The following is a 17984-nucleotide window of genomic DNA, read 5'->3' as shown; positions in this document are numbered from 1 at the left end:
CAAGATACAACTCTAATATATTTTCGGTTATCATGGAGAGGAGTCACGGAAGCCATTTCAAACAGTTTACAGGATTTCGTATAAGTCTATGAATATCACAAACACACAGCAGTTGCAGCTTTGTCTTGTGTAGTCTGCAGTCATCTGGGAAAGAGAGAGAGAGAGAGAGAGCAAAAGATAGAAGCAGTCAAGCCTGCATTTTAAGCAGAGAAAATACTGATTCCTTAGTTCACCAAGTAAAATGCTCACATATAGCATGAACGTTTGTGAGGCATTGAACGAAGCTGAAGATAGAAGAACAAATCTACAGCATAACCCTTACAGTGAGAGATGGTTCTGAGACTAGAGATTACATAGCTGGGAAGGTAATAAAAAAAATCTCATTGAAAACTGTGAACTGTTTGAGATTAGAACTGTAATTTTATACACAGTTTGATGTGTGATATGGCACTGTTTATTTCTATTGTTTAAAGTATGAATTGTCTACATAAGTATAGTATATGTTGTTTAATCAATAGTATTTTAGTCATTTGATGGATTAAAAGGTTTCAAAAGTTGAAATCTTGATGTTATTCTTTGAATTAATAACTGAAATTTGAATTTCTCTTGAACAGTTATTGGTCTCAATGGAGATTATAACAATAACTGGCTTCAGGAAGGGAAACCTTATACATTTCCTTCTGTTTGTATCCTCAGATAAATATTTCCTCAATGTCTCTGTGGATGAACACATCAGAGGCTGGAGTAGATTTATTTAATCCCTCTATGGTGCCAAATTAGCAGATATATCTGGTAGAGGGAGCATTGCTATTCAGTTTAATGTTCCCAATGTGGGAGAGGGAGGGTGAGACGTCAGCTGAGAATCCCATTCCTTACTGGAGTTCAGTTACCCATGCTGGAAAATGCATTTATTGGCACTGGGTAATATCAGATCCTGACTTGGCAGTGATGTCCCCACAAGACAAATATCCTGTCATCATTTGCAATTAAGTCTCATATATAACGACTTACAGAAATCTTGACAGGATTTATGGAAGTTCTCCAGTATGTATGTCGAATCTTAGTGGGGGAAGGAAAGGAAATAGAAGAAAATCCAGAATGTGCAGTTCCAAATCCTGGATGCTAATCAGGAGCTTTTAATCATTTTACATCTCAGTAACTGATGATTAGGTTGCAATATTCAACAGGTAATGGGTTCCAGAATAATTCACAGATCTAGATTGGCATCCGGAAACATTGAGAATATCAAATACTGTTATGTAATGTGGACATTCGCTATCTGGACCTCAGATGAAGTTATCTGAAAAGATGTCAAAGTCTCTACCTGATCTGAACTATCGAGCTTCTCCTGGGATTTAACAAACCTGTGTCATAATTATTTATTTCAGCTGTGATAAATTATATGTGAGGACATTATTATGCTAGTAGTACCATTTCAGTGTAGAGCACGGACCTAACTGATTTATGGGATTTTCATATTCTTAAAAAATTATTAATAAGCAGAATTGTAATCTCAGAGGTACAATAACTCTTTATAAGTTAACATCAAATATATTAAGTGAACAGAAAGAGAAATTTGGAGGTGCACTTAAATGCTCCCTCTTGTTAATTGAAGATTTACATATTAACATTCACTGGAAACATTTATTTCTGACTGGTTTGTCCTGTCTCATGTCACAAAAAAACTCATTGTATTATGTATCTACTTTAAATTTAATACGTTTATGCAGAAAGGCTATAAACATGGAAAAAATCCAAAACAATTCACATTCTATTAATTTACTAAAATTTCATGTATTTTATCCATTATCTAGTAATCAAACATGCTAAGTTTCATATCAATATTGATGCAATGTCAAAGACAGCAGGCTATTCCTCTCAGATAGACCATTAAATCTGATTCTGATTATTTCTTACCGATATATTGTCCTTTGCCTTCCCTGAAAGGAGGTCCAACTGGGCCTTTAATCATTGGGTGCATGTATTTTGAAGGGGCATAGCCCCCACTCAAAACAGAGCCAATGATGGTCATCAACAAAAGGATGAAGATATTCGCTTGCACCATTGTCGTTGTGATCATTGTGATCTGTCTGGAAAGTTGAACAGAAACTGTTAGGAACAAAACTAGACTGGGAACTTAAACACAACACATCTTTATACCGACACCACCAATCTAGGTTTGGAATTGTTCCAACAGTATTTTCAAACACAGCTGAAAGCAATTGTTTCCAGGTAATGTCAGAACTTCTTTAAAGTATTCTCACTGCTTCAGTGTGTTACTTTGTACTTATCTAAAAGAAGACAAATTATAAATGACTGCTCTCCTTTTCATCATCTGTGTGCTAAAAGCACTAACTTGAACTTCAATGTCCAGGATTCATGGCATGTCTGTGAGTCTGCGGCTGGTATTGACATGCTACAGTGGCGCTGGCAAAAGAACAGTTTGAGGGCTCTGCAGTGTGATCTTGCAGCCTCAGCACACAGCCCTGGCTATTGTTGAGCTCCTGTGTATCAGTGCCAACAGTAATACAGTGCATTACCGAAACCAATCTAAGACCTCAGTTAAACATTCTGTTTTGTCACTTTCATGTGTATATTTTGCTTGAACTTATTTTGATCCTAGTTTCTCTTGTCTTGCATCACTTGGCTACTCTGATTTACACTTTACAGGAAAAAGAAATCTCTATTTATTAAAGAAAAGTAATAAAACCATTAGTAGAAAATTGCTATTCAATCATTCAGATATGTCCGAATTATCCATGCTGTATTGATATGCTGTTATTGTGCGCAAATTTAGGAATAATATGTTATGCTAAAATCAGATCCTAATAACCAAAGCAGTCTCTCTGATATAAATGGTCTTTTGATCTGCTTCTTTTTCAGAGAATCACTTGACTGTCTGGCCATTACAACATCTAACAGTTTCCTGGATAATTCCAGTGGCCTAATTCCAAACACATTTCTTAACAACCTGTTCCAGCTATAGATCAGTTTCTACATAAAGATATATTCCTCAGATCTATCCTAACTTTGCTTTTCACATGTCAGACTTAAGATTTTTGAAGTTCTACCTATTGTTCCATCCTGTTACAAGGATATTGCCAGGGTTGGAGGATTTGAGCTAAAGGGAGAAGTTGAATAGGCTTGGGCTGTTTTCCCTGGAGCATTCGAGGCTGAAGGCTGACCTTATAAAGGTTGATAAAATCATGAATGGCATGGATGGGGTAAGTAGACAAGGTCTTTTCCCTGAGAGGGGCAAAATATAAAAGAGACCTAAGGGACAACCTTTTCACATACACAGTGGTGCATGTATGGAATGAGCTGCCAGAGGAAGTGGTGGGGGCTGGTACAATTGCAACATTTGAAAGGCATTTAGATGGGTATATGAATAGGAAGGTTTGGAGGGATATGGGCCGGGTGCTGGCAGGTGGGACTAGATTAGGTTGGGATATCTGATCAGCATGGACGAGTTGGACCGAAGGGTCTGTTTCTGTGCTGTACATCTCTATGACTCTATGACTATGTATATATATTAATTAACTATTGTACTTTGAATTATCTCCAATGCCCATATCTGGAAAGCTAAGTAATAGAAAGTGCTCATAAGTAAATACCAATGAGGCTGATTTGCAAATTCCCTATGATAATTGAGTTCATTTTCCATTTTCATGTGTTTTGCTGACCTTTCAACCTGACAATGATCTGCTATGTTATCTTGCAGAAAGAATGCCATAATTTCAAACATGCTTCGATGTAATTTTGACAATTGTTCCACAATGGTGTACAAAAGCTGAGACCAACACTGAAGTCGGTGTTAAATTGAGGCTGAATTATTTAAATTATTAAATTGAGGCTGAAAATGACAAGATTAAGGGAATTATTTTTAAAGGCCTTATTGTAGTGATTGTAAGGAGGTCAGCTAGGTAGATCTCATAGAATATGAGTTTCCTGATTGAGGTTGTTAACCTGGTCCAATCAGAGATCCCTGGCTGATGGGTATAAACAGAAGGGTCAGAGGTTCTGTTCACTTTGAGAACTGGCTCTGAGGGCGCTGGATTGGTGTCAATGACTCACCACATGTAAATAAAGGGTGACTTGGTGAGGGGATACCTGCCTCTACAGAGTCTTTGGTGATGAGATAAAGCATGCTCGTGAAGAAATTCACTCGCAACAATCATTTATGAGTTGCATCAAGTATTTCTGGCATCATGCCTTTATTTGGGAAACTTGACACATTTGGTCTTGTTGTCAAAGACTAGGCCCAGTATGTGGAAAGAATGCGACATTTTTCTCTGCAAATGACATTGGAGCAAATAAAAAGCAAAGAGTAATTCTCCTGACAGCTTGTGGATCTATAGCTTTGTTGGCTATTAGAAGGTTAACTTTCCCTGAGGTACCAGATATTAAAATCTTTCAAGAGTTGACGGATTTAGCTAAGGAATATTACAACCCCAAGCTTCCTCTCATTTCTGAGACACTTTGGTTTTATTCTACAATTCAAGAACCAGGGGAAACTGTATCAGGATTTTTGTCTTGGTTAAAACAACTGGCAGAGGCATTTGACTTTGGTTTAATACTTAGTGAAATGCTGAGAGACCATTTTGTAAGTGGAATTAATGATGTAACCATGCAAAAATACCTACCAGCTGAAACCCAACTGGACTTAAAATAGGTAGTCCAACTGGCTTTATCATTGAAAAATTCAGCAAATGGAGGAAATAGGTTACAGAATATTTCGATGGAAATGGACCCCCTTGCTAGCCTGTCTGATCTTGGGGAACACCACTTGTGTGAAGACAATTTCATAGCCTTCCTCAGGACATATGCTGAACAGAGGAACTCTAGGGAAGGCCACAGCAAAACCCCAAAACAAAGCCAAGCCTCGGCCAAATGATTAATATTTTCTTCAGGATCTGGGCTGGCAAGCCATTCTGGTTGCAGCCGTTATAAGGACATGAGACAGCAAAAGGGGACCACTTGACCTAAATTGAGTAAGAGAAACTCATAAGTCAATATCCAGGAGAGTGCTCAACCTGAAAAGCCAGCCTATATCTGGTTTGGAACAAATAATTGCTTAGTAACATCTAAATCAAAATCAATTAAAATAAATGTCTGGTTAAATGGTCACTTGGTTCAAATGGAGGTTGATGCCAGTGGCTGTTTCAGTGATCGCAGAACCAGTCTTCAACAAAATTCACTCTGGACTTCAAACCTTAAGTTGAGAACATAGATTTTTACAGGTTGATTAAGAGTACAACTTGACTTTGGGTTTCTTTAGAGAAGCAGTTGGTTGAATTACCACTGAAGGCTCGGGCCCAAGCTTGATGGGGTGAAATTGGTTGAGAAGGATGCACCTAGATTGGCTCAACAATTTTCAATTAGAAAATGGCTGCCTGACTGAAGTGCTAGTTAGCTACCAGGAAGTTTTTCAGGAAAGTCAAGGGACTATCAAAGGAGTCAAGGTCACCTTACATGTTGGCCAGGAAGCAATTCCACAATTGTGCAAGGTTCACCCAGAGCCATGTGCCTTTTGGGCAAATGTAGAGGCAGAAATCAGGAGGCTGGAAAGCAAAGGAATCATCAAACCAGTCCAGTTTGCGGAATGGGCAGCACTGGTCATACTGATTGTGAAGCCCGATGGGTCAGTTCAACTTTGTGGGGATTTTAAACAAATGGTAAACCACTTTTTGCAGCTGGATATATACCTAAGTCCTTGCATAGCGGATTTATACACAAAACTGGCAGGGGGGCTATCCTTCAGAAAGCTAGACATGACCCATGCGTAGTTGCAGTTGTAGTTCGATAAGGATTCCAAGAAGTATGTTACAACTAATACCCATTAGGGTTTGTACCAGTATGCAGGACTGTCATTTGGGGTATTGTCAGCCTATGCAATTTTTCAGCTGATGATTGAGAACATTTCACAAGGTTTACCCCAGGTCGCCATTTATCTACTTGATGTGTTAATAACAGGAAGGCCCAATAAAGAGAAGTTAGAACTTGGACAAAATTCTTCCATGTTTCTCCCAGGTGGACGTATGCCTTAGAAGGGAAAAATGTGTATTCCAGGCACCCCAAACAACTTACTTGGGCAGCAGAGTCAACAAGTCTGGTTTACGCCATTGGAAGATAAAGTGAGGGTGATCAAAGGTGCCCCGGCTCCCATATTTGTACTGGAGCTTAGGTCTTTCCTTACGCTGGTGAATTATTATGGAAAGTTTATATATAACCTCACCTCTATCCTGGCATCTTTGCTTCAATGCTTTAAAAAGTGTCAGTCTTGAAATTGGTTATGTAGCCAATCCACAGCTTTCAGGCAAGTGAAGAAACATCTATCATCTTCTCAAGTATTGGCACACTGTGATCCCAAGCCAGAACTAGTATTGATTTGCGACACCTCCCCATACAGCATTGAGGTAGTGTTAGCTCATAGGTCGTTCAATAGAGAGGAACACCCAATAGCAAATGTATCCAAGTCTTTGGCTGATGATTGAGTGTAAGTCTGGCCATATAGAGAAGGAAGGTTTGGTGATCTTATGTGGAGTCAGGAAATTCCATCAATACCTTTTACAAATGTACATTTGTAATAACAATGAAGTACAAACTCTGCTGGGTCTACTTAAATAGGACAAAGCAGTGTCACCCATAGCTTCAAGCTGAAATCAGCAGTGGACTGTCAGACTAAGTGCATATAATTACAAGTTAGAATACTGTCCAAGAAGCCAAGTAGCAAATGCTGATGCATGGAGCCACCTCCCAATGGCAGATACACTGCAAGAGTTCATACTGCTTTTACATTTTCTGGACACACTTGCAGTCACAGCTGACAATATCAGACTTTGGATGCAAAAAAATCCAGTCCTGGCAAAGATGAAACAGCTGGGTGGTGGTGAGGGAAACCAAAGGGTTGTCACAGAATTAAAACCTATTTGGATCCAGAGAGCCAAGATCACAGTAGAGGATAGGGAGCAAGAGTGATTGTCCTGAGCAAAGCTCGCTGCTAGGTACTAGCTGAACACCACCAGTGTCATCCAGGAGTTTCAAAATGAAGATGTTTGTGAGCTGTTATCTGGTACCAGGTTTGGATACAAACAAAACTGCATTGGTGGGGCAGTGCCCAGAGTGCCAACAAGGACGAAAATTACAACAAGCAGCTCCCCCACATTAGTGGCAATGGCGGATAAACCTTGGACTCGGTTGTATGTTGACAACACCAGTCTTTTCATGGGCTCAATATCCTAAGTCAATGTGGACACCCACTCAAAGTGACTGGACATGTATAGAGTTCATCTGTCAAACATGGGGACAACAATAGAAAAAACTGCACACATCTTTTGCAACACACTAACTCCAGAAGTGCTGATCGCAGATAATGGGCCATCACTTACCAGCAGGGAATTTGAGCATTTCCTAAACACGAATGGTATTCATCATATAAGGACACCTCCATACCATCCATCATCCAGTGATCTTGCAGAAAGAGCAGTCCAAAAGTTGACAGCAGGATTAAAGAAACAGCTGACAGCTTCGCGAGATACTGAGCTGTCTCGGTTCCTATTTGATTCTCAAACCATCCCTTACACAACAATAGGGATAGCTCCAGCAAAACTGTTAATGGGGAGAAGACTGTGCACCAGGTTGAACCTGATCTTCCCGGACCTGGGGAGTGCAGGGTGGGGTGGGTTGCAGGCAGGGTGAAGATGAAATGCCGAACACAATGGGGTGGGTGAGGAGAAAGCAAATGATAGCTGGAGATGCAGCTCAAAGAGACAAGGGAATGCTTTTCTTTCTTCCCAGCTCACCATGATCCAACCCTTCGGCCCAACTGCTGATCTTTATTTTATTCATTCATGAGATGAGGGCATCACTGGCTGGTCCATCATTTATTGTCCATGCCTAATTGCCCAGTGGATAGTTAAGAGTCAACCACGTTGCTGTGGGTCTGGAGTAATATATAGGCCAGACTCAGAAAGGATGGCAGTTTCCTTCCTTAAAGGTCATTAATGAACCAGATAGTGAACTATGGATTCATGATCATCATTTGACTTTTAATTCCAGTTTTCTTTTTGAAGTGAATTCCAATTCCACCATCTGCTGTGGCAGGATTTGAACTCACATCCCGGGAACATTACCTGGATCTCAGTATGAACGAGAATACACTAAGGAATCACATCACCACCTCTCTCTCTCGCTCTCTCTCTCTCTCTCTCTGTGCTCCGTCTCCACCTATTGTTTTCCCCCTCGTCCCTCCAATCCAGTCATCTGCATATATACCAACCTTTTCCTGGTGACAATCGATTCTGAGAAAGGGTCACTGGACCCCCCAAAACATTGACTCTGCTTTCTCTCCATAGATGCTCCAAGACCTGCTGAGTTTTTCCAGTTATTTCTATTTTTGTCTCCGATTTCCAGTATAAAGAGTTCTTTCTTTTATAGTTAAGTACCTTCATAAAATGGACTGAGTAAATTTTTTGATAAAATCTTTCAGACTGAAAACTGAATATCCTCACTGAAATACACTCAGACTTATTTTTATTATTGTTGGAAGACTGAGAAGCAAATCTTCAACATCAGAGAGAAAACTGCACTGACCCAACCTCAAGATGATGAAAGGAAAGTTTCCTAATAAATACATGCATCAGAGATGAAGTTGGTACCATTTGTCTTCATTTACATAATATTTTGACATTCTAGTCAATGTAACTCTTTGTAACATCTATAAGAAAACACTTACTTGAAGGCAAAGGACACAGATTGCGAAGTTATCCATTAGACATGTCTCTCAACATGACACAATTGTAATCACTTTGAAATTACTTTTGGGAATTTCACAGCATTATTTCCTGCTAACCACTGACAATATTATTATTATGGCTGGAGCAAGTACACCACAGTATAATTAACACATGGTGACTGATAATGGACAAAAATATATTTAAGTTCCTACTAAAGCAACAGATTTAAAGGAATACAGATTAGTTAAATTCAAACTGAGTTACTTGAATCTGTTCCAGAATTTGCCTTTGAAGATTGAAGGGTAGTTTTTCTACTTTGAGGGAAGAAATATAGCTTCTGAAATTTCACTATGGGACACTTTATGTTCTCTGCAATCCCAATGTAATATCAGGGTCCATGTTCGAGCAAACAGTTGTTCAAATTCAGCATGAGATATCATAGAACACTCAGAAAAGTGGAAGCTTTTACGGCTTAATTTCTCTCATGGTGCACTCTGTTTTCACTTCAGGTAAAATTCCTTTGAAAGTGCCTTAACACAGCCATTGACCCATTTAAAATAATGGCTCACTAACTATTTTAAAGCATTTAATTTTAGATTGACTGTTTAGAAAGGAGAAGAGAGTTCAAACTCTTCCACAACATTTTTATTTATGCTTTATTTATGGTTTCCTTAATGTTCCCCACACCCAGTTTATTCCAAAAGCTTGAGAACAACTCAGTGGACAGCTAGTACTTCCAAAAGAGATTATTTTCCACAAACCACTTTGTGAGTTTTAACACATACAATTTTAAAAGGAAACTGCTTCATTTATGATTTGTTTGCTGTATAACTGCCATATTCCCTCTATAATTACAAGCTGCCTTGTTCAATAGTTCCTACTCAATGAAGCATTAATATGGTTTAAGTTATACCCTCAATAACTCTTCTTGTTGTTTGTGGCTTAATGGCTTTGTGTGAAATGAGGATGTTACAACAACAATGTGGTTGGAGTGCAAAGAAACAAAATGTACCAGTTAATAATTTCAAAAGTAAATAACATCTATTATACATTTAGGTTTTCTTCTATGTTTAGATCTAATCTATCATGGTTTTTACTCAACCATCAATGTACTTAGCTTTTAAACAGATGCAGGGGTCATTCGGCATAATGAACAGTGCTTGCCAAAACTGTGATTGCTATCATGAGAAAATGTTATGGTCAGTAGTATAATGATATTTGGTAAGTACTGATGCAATTTATTAACTTATAATGTTGTGGGCAAGGAGAGAGAACAATAACCGCAATCCCTTTCCCTAATTGTCTATAATTGGTGTCATAGAGTCAGAGAGTCATACAGCATGGAAACAGAGCTTTCAGGCCAACTAGTCCGTGTCGACCATATTCCCAAACTAAACTCGTCCCACCTGCTTGCATTTGACCCATTTCCCTCCAAACCTTTCCTATTTGTGTACTTATCCAAACGTCTTTTAAGCATTGTAACTGTACCCACATCCATCACTTCCTCTGGCAGTTCAGTCCATGTGCTAACCACTGTCTATGTAAAGACGTTTCCCCTCAAATCCTTTCTACACCGTTTTCTTCTCACTTTAAAACAACACACCCTAGTTTTGAACTCTCTCGCCTTAGTAAGATGACCTTTGCTATTCACCTTATCTATATCCTCCATGATTTTATAAACCTTTATAAACCTCAAAATCCTACACTCCAGTGAAAAAAGACCCAGCCTCTCCAGCCTATTTTTAAAATGTATGACAATGCTATCATTTTGAAAAGTGTGTATTTCTTAACCCCTGGGTGTGTGGTCAATTTAAAAATGCATTATTTATTCTGGGCAAAGGATATTGGGGTGGATGAAAAGCAACGAGAAATCCTCCTGACAGCTTGTGGATCCGCAGCTTTTTTTGGTTATTCGGAGCCTGATGTATCCTGAAGCACCAGATATGAAAACCTTTCATGAGTTGACGAATTTAGGAAAGGAATATTATGATCCCAAGCCGCCTCTAAATCTGAGATGCTATTAGTTTTGTTTGGCAGTTCAAGACCAGGGGAATCGAGACTTTTGATGGAGTTAAGATGACTGGCAGAGGCATGTGATTTTGGTTTAACCCTGAATGAGATGCTATGAGACCATTTGGTATTGATTATGTTACCGTGCAAAACCACCGACTAGCTGAAGCCGTTCTGATTTTAAACTTTCTGGACACCCTTCCAGTCACCGCTGACAAAAACAGACTTACTTGGCAAAAAGATCTGATCCTCGCAAAACTGAAATAGCTGATGGTGATGGGGGAAACGAAAGGGACATCACAACCAAAACTGAAACCTTCCTGGATCCACCAAGATCAGATAATTGTATAGTATGGCATTTTATTATGGAGAGCATGAGTTAAGCAAAAGTTGTTGCCAGGTACTGGCTGAACTCCACCAAGTTCATCCAGGGGTGTTTGTTAGTGAGACTTTATGCCTGGTGGTCAGTTTTGGATACAGACATAACTGCATTGGTGGGGCAACACCCAAAAAGCAAACAAGGACAAAGTTTACTGCCAGCAGCTCCCCCACATTCATGGGAGTGGCTGGGTAAACCCTGAACTTGGTTACATGGGCTCAACCTTCTCAGTCATTGTGGATGCCAACTCAAAGTGGTTGGTCATGCATAGATTTCATTCGTCAAACATGGGGACAACAATAGAAAAATAGTGTGCATCTTTTGCAATACACAGATCCCAGACGTGTTGATCACAGATAATGGGTTTGGCAGATGCATGTAAAAAAACTTTATCTGGTCTGTATCCAACATCATGTCTCAAACGCAGCCTCAGTTGACACCATTTATTTCCATTCGTCACATTACCTGGCTGGATTTCATCCCCAAATAATTAAACTAACAGATGGGCATAAGAAATAGGGGCAGAATAGACCATACAGTACCTCCCCTCCAAGCCTACTCTGCAACACTGTACGATCATGGATGATCCTTATAAACCGTAACTGCACTGTCTGGACCTTTTGTGCTCTTTTTCCCTTGATTTCCTCAGGGGCCAAAATCCCATCTGTTGCAACCTTAAATATATTCAATGCTGGAACATCCACATCCCTCTGGGGTAGAGAATGCCAAAGATTCTGAAGCCTTTGTAGCTAATTAGGTTACTTACAGTATGGAAACAGGCCCTTCGGCCCAACACCGACCCTCTGAAGAGCAACCCACCCAGACCCATTCCTCCACATTTACCCCTCCACCTAACACTACAGGCGATTTAGCATGGCCAATTCACCTAACCAGCACATTTTTGGACTGTGGGAGGAAACCGGAGCATCTGGAGGAAACCCATGCAGACACAGGGAGAATGTGCAAACTCCACACAGACAGTTGCCTGAGGTGGGAATTGAACCCGGGTCACTGGCGATGTGAGGCAGCAGTGCTAACCACTCTGCCACCGTGCCACCCGTGTAGTGTTTGGAATGAGGTCAGCCAGGCTCATAGAATATAAGTTTCCTGTTTGGGCCTATTAACTTGGTCCAGTATGGGAGCCCTTGATCATATTGAATGGTGGCGCAGGGCCTGAAGGACTGAATAGCCGTCTTCTGCTCCCATTTTCTATGTTTCTATGTTTAAGAGCAAGTTGAATGTTAGATCATGTACTATGCACATGTAAATAAAGGCTGACTTGGTGACAGGAAACCAACCTTCATGGAGCCCCTCAGTGATGCTATTACACCCCTCTGGAGCAGGTGGGACTTGAATCCAGGCCTCCTGGCTCAGAGGTAGGGACATTATCACAGCACCTCAAGACCCTAATAATAGATTTTTACAATGAGAAGGTTAACAGCAACCATTGATGTCCCCGCAATGCAAATCGACTGCTTTAGCTCAGAACAAAAACAATTTAACTAATGGTGGAAAATTCACAGAATCACACAATGCTACAACAGATGGAAGTCATTTGGTCGATTAATTGTGTCTGCACTGACTGTCTGATTGAACGTTTCACTTAATACCATTTTTCTAACTCGCTCTACATAATCCTGCTTATTCTTCCTTTACAGATAACAGTTCAATTCCATTTTGAATGCTTCAGTTGAACTACCACTATCAGACTCCAAGGCAGTGTATTTGAAAACCTATCCACTCATTGCATAGAAAGTATTTTTGTATATCACCCTTTGGGTTTTTTTTTGCCAATAAATTATTTTGGATTCTAAAAGAATTATGCTCTAACTATCAAGTTGCCCTTAAATATATAAACACAGAAAATAGGAGCAGGAGTAGACCATTCAGCCCTTTGGGCCTGCACCACCATTCAACATGATAATGGATGATCTGTGCAATCTCAGTTTCCTATCTCACCCTCCCCTCATAACCCTTGATCACTCTAGCTGCAAGAGTCATGTCCAGCTCCTTCTTGAATATATCTAATGGACTGATCCCAACAGTGTCCTGCGGAAAAGAATTCCACAGGTTCACAACTTTTCCTTATAGAACATAGAACATTACAGCACAGTACTGGCCCTTCGACCCTCGATGTTGCACCGGCCTGTCATACCAATCTGAAGCCCATCTAATTTACACTATTCCATGTACGTCCATATGCTTGTCCAATGATGACTTAAATGTACTTAAAGTCGGTGAATCTACTACCGTTGCAGGCAAAGCATTCCATACCCTTACTACTCTGAGTAAAGATACTACCTCTGACATCTGTCCTATATCTATCACCCCTCAATTTAAAGATATGCCCCCTCCTGCTCGCCATCACCATACTTGGAAAAAGGCTCTCCCTGTCCACCTTATCTAACCCTCCGATTATCTTATATGTCTCTATTAAGTCACCTCTTAACCTTCTTCTCTCTAATGAAAACAGCCTCAAGTCCCTCAGCCTTTCCTCGTAAGACCTGCCCTCCATACCAGGCAACATCCTAGTAAATCTCCTCTGCACCTTTTCCAAAGCTTCCACATCCTCCTTATAATGCGGTGACCAGAACTGTACACAATACTCCAAGTGTGGCTGCACCAGAGTTTTGTACAGCTGCAGCATATCCTCATGGTTCCAGAACTCAATTCCTCTATTAATAAAAGCTAAAACGCTGTATGTCTTCTTAACAACCCTGTCAACCTGGGTGGCAACTTTCAAAGATCTGTGTACCTAGACACCGAGATCTCTCTGCTCATTTACACTACCAAGAATCTTACCATTAGCCCAGTACTTTGCATTCCGGTTACTCCGACCAAAGTGAATCACCTCACACTTGTCTGCATTAAACTCCATTTGCCACCTCTCAGCCCAGCTCTGCAGCATATCTATGTCTCTCTGTAACCTACAACATCCTTCGTCACTATCCACTGACCTTAGTGTCGTCTGCAAATTTACTAACCCACCCTTCTACACCCTCATCCAGGTCGTTTATAAAAATGACGAACAGCAGTGGACCCAACATTGACCCTTGTGGTACACCACTAGTAACTGGACTCCAGGATGAACATTTCCCATCAACCACTACTCTCTGTCTTCTTTCAGCAAGCTAATTACTGAACCAAACTGCTATATCTCCCCCAATACCATTCCTCCGCATTTTGTACAATAGCCTACTGTGGGGAACCTTATCGAATGCTTTGTTGAAATCCATATACACCACATCAACTGGTTTACTCTCATCTACTTGTTTGGTCACCTTCTCAAAGAACTCAATAAGGTTTGTGAGGCACGGCCTACCCTTCACAAAACCATGCTGACTATCCCTAATCAAATTATTCTTTTCTAGATGATTATAAATCCTATCTTTTATAACCTTTTCCAACACTTTACCAACAACTGAAGTAAGGCTCACTGGTCTATAATTACCAGGGTTGTCTCTACTTCCCTTCTTGAACAGGGGAACCACATTTGCTATCCTCCAGTCTTCTGGCACTACTCCTGTAGACAATGACGATTTAAAGATCAATGTCAAAGGCTCGGCAATCTCCTCCCTGACTTCCCAGAGGATCCTAGGATAAATCCCATCCGGCGCAGGGGGCTTATCTATTTTCATACTCTGCAGGATTTCTAATACCTCTTCCTTGTGAACCTCAACCCCTCCTAGTCTAGGACACTGTATCTCAGTATTCTCCTCAACAACACTGTCATTTTCTAGAGTGAATACTGTCAAAAAGTATTCATTTAGTGCTTCCCCTATCTCCTCTGACTCCACACATAACTTCCCACTACTATCATTGATTGGCCCTAATCATACTCTCGTCACTCTTTTATTCCTTAAATACCTATAGAAAGCCTTAGGATTTACCCTGATCCTATCCACCAACAACTTCTCATGTTCCTCCTGGCTTTTCTGAGCCCTCTCTTTAGGTCTTTCCTGGCTACCTTGTAACCCTCAAGCACCCTAACTGAGCCTTCACATCTCATCCTAACATAAGCCTTCTTCTTCCTCTTGACCAGAGATTCCACTTCCTTCATAAACCACGGCTCCCGTGCTCTACAACTTCCTCCCTGTCTGACAGGTACATACTTATCTAGGACACGCAGGAGCTTTTCCTTGAATAAGCTCCACATTCCTAAAGTGCCCATCCCCTGCAGTTTCCTTCCCCATCCTATGCTTCCTAAATCTTGCCTAATTGCATCGTAATTGCCTTTCCCCCAGCTGTAACTGTTGCCTAGTGGTATACACCTATCCCTTTCTATCACTAAAGTAAACATAACAGAATTGTGATCGCTATCACCAAAGTGCTCACCTACTTCCAAGTCTAACTCCTGGCCAGGCTCATTACCCAGTACTAAATCTAATGTGGCTTTGGCCCTTGTTGGCCTGTCTACATACTATGTCAGGAAGCCCTCCTGCACACACTGGACAAAAACTGACCCATCTATAGTACTCATACTATAGTGTTCCCAGTCAATATTTGGAAAGTTGAAGTCCTCCGTGACAACTGCCCTGTCTCTCTCACTCCTATTGAGAATCATCTTTGCTATCCTTTCCTCTACATCTCTGGAACTATTTGGAGGCCTATAGAAAGCTCCCAACACGGTGACCTCTCCTTTCCTGTTTCTAACCTCAGCCCATACTACCTCAGTTGACTAGTTCCCAAACATCCTTTCTGCAACTGTAATACTGTCCTTGACCAACAATGCCACACCTTTTACCATCTCTTTTACCATCTTCTCTGTTCTTACTGATTCATCTAAATCCTGGAACCTGCAACAACCATTCCTGTCTCTGCTCTATCCATGTCTCCGAAATGGCCACAACATCGAAGTCCCAGGTACCAACCCATGCTGCAAGTTCACCCACTTTATTCCGAATGCTCCTGGCGTTGAAGTAGGCATACTTCAAACCAACGTCTTGCTTGCCGATGCCATCTTGCATCCCTGAAACTTGATTTTGGACCTCCCTACTCTCAATCTTTTCTATACTCGAACTACCACTTTGGTTCCCATCCTCCTTCTGGATTAGTTTAAACCCACCCCAATAGCCCTAGCGAATTTTCCCCCCAGGATATTGGTACCCCTCTGGTTCAGATGAAGACCATCCTGCTTGTAGAGGTCCCACATACCCCAGAAAGAGCCCCAATTATCCAAGAATCCAAAACCCTCCCTCCTGCACCATCCCTGTAGCCACGTGTTCAACTCCTCTCTCTCCCTATTCCTCGCCTCACTAGCATATGGCACAGGCAAGAAACCAGAGACAACAACTCTGTTCATCCTAGCTCTAAGTCTCAGTCCTGAATGGCTTACCCTTGTTCTTAGACTGTGACCCTAGTTCTGGATTCTCCAATATTGGGAATATTCTTCTCACACCTGGCCTGTCCAGTCCCATCAGAATTTATATGTTTCTATGAGATCTCTCCCTCATTCTTCTGAATTCCAATGAAGATAAGCCAAGTCAATTCAGTCTTTCCTCTTTCTTTTATCTTAGAGTCATAGAGATGTTGAGTACGGAAACAGACCCTTCAGCCCAACTTGTTCATGCCGATCAGATATCCTAAATTAATGTAGTCCCATTTGCCAGCACTTGGCCCTTTTTCCTCTTACCCCTCCTGTCTATACACCCATCCAGAAGCCTTTTAAATGTTACTTGTCCTTTTTTTTTGTGTTTTATCTTCATCCAATCTCTCTTCCCTCTCTTCAGTTCGATTGAGGTATCTAATTCAACACCTATTTCTCTAGCTTTTCTGTTTGTTATTTCAGTCTTCAAACCTCATTGTTTAAGGAGGTGGAATGCTGGTCCAAACATTCATTAAGGATTTCACTACTCCATTGCTCTCACCATGCTGTCAGCAAATTGCAGTTCCAGCAAGGTAAAGGGCAAAATCCTTTTGAGCCAAATCTCAACAAATAACATCTAAACTAAAAATTGCACTGCAAGCTGGTTTACTCCAGTGAATTCTGGACCCTGAGTCTCTGGAATGGGTCTCAAAACCACAAAATTAACATTTGTGCTTGAAGCAGCTGGATTCTGGTTGGTAAATAGGTATGGATTATATTTAGTGGAACAGATGTTTTAAAAAAAAGCATTTCAAGCTGGGGTTAAAGAAACTAAGCTTTTCACACCATCTCTAAAACAACATATCACAAATTGAGATTTAACACGATAGTCAGAGTTATGCTGGGCATTTGAGATGGTGTGCCAGGTCTGGAACGGTCAGAAACTGGGGGAGACACTGCCCTGGAATTATTTCTTTTGCACTGGTTCTCATTAAAAATATTACTAACAATTCCAGTCATTTCTTTGTTCATTTGGAATTAATAGTTGCCATCTGTAAAGACACAGCAGCCTTGACGCTGAGAGGTACATAGTATTTTGAAAATGTTGCACTTAAATACAATAGGGCCATATTGGAATTGGTGCATGGATCCAACCATTAACCCAATGGCACAAAGCATCCAAATTTTCAACATATGCCTTAAACTAGTCGATTAGATCACCATTTATGTACCCAGCAGTTTTAACTTTGCAAATGTTCAATCATTCTGTATTAGATATCATCACATTACAGAGCACCTGCTTTCTGGATGTTTGAGCTCCTTGCTTTAGCACATGAACTGATAGTGCCTCTTGCTGCCTTCTGTGTAAGAAGTGCAGCTAACTTCATTCCTACTTTGGCAATGACATGAAAAAGAAAGGGCATTAGGTTCATGGCATTATGATTTGAAACAAAAGTGTTTTCAAACAAATCTCATTTTATTTAAAAAGCAACCTTAGCCAAAATGGTGAATGGCCTGACGTTTTGTCAAGTAAAATGTTGCAGTGGAACTGCAA

General features: G+C 40.6%; 1 protein-coding gene across 5 annotated transcripts in view; it reads right to left on the bottom strand.

Annotated features, from left to right (window-relative positions):
* Window positions 1–17984, bottom strand: part of col8a2 (collagen, type VIII, alpha 2) — a 173707-nt gene that overhangs the window by 58638 nt on the left and 97085 nt on the right. For 4 of the 5 annotated variants that reach the window (XM_072548335.1, XM_072548333.1, XM_072548337.1 and 1 more), the window contains one exon: window positions 1918–2090. In XM_072548335.1, the coding sequence (XP_072404436.1) occupies window positions 1918–2080 (163 nt within the window). In that variant the 5' untranslated portion in view covers window positions 2081–2090. Of the gene's footprint in view, window positions 1–1917; window positions 2091–12422; window positions 12531–17984 lie in introns of all 5 variants that reach the window. The other variant, XM_072548334.1, reaches the window with a different exon arrangement.

The sequence above is a fragment of the Chiloscyllium punctatum genome, chromosome 27 (assembly GCF_047496795.1).
Source record: "Chiloscyllium punctatum isolate Juve2018m chromosome 27, sChiPun1.3, whole genome shotgun sequence".
NCBI classification, from domain to species: domain Eukaryota; kingdom Metazoa; phylum Chordata; class Chondrichthyes; order Orectolobiformes; family Hemiscylliidae; genus Chiloscyllium; species Chiloscyllium punctatum.
The sequence above is the reverse complement of the archived record's forward strand: the minus strand, read 5'-3'. Positions and strand labels throughout refer to the sequence as shown.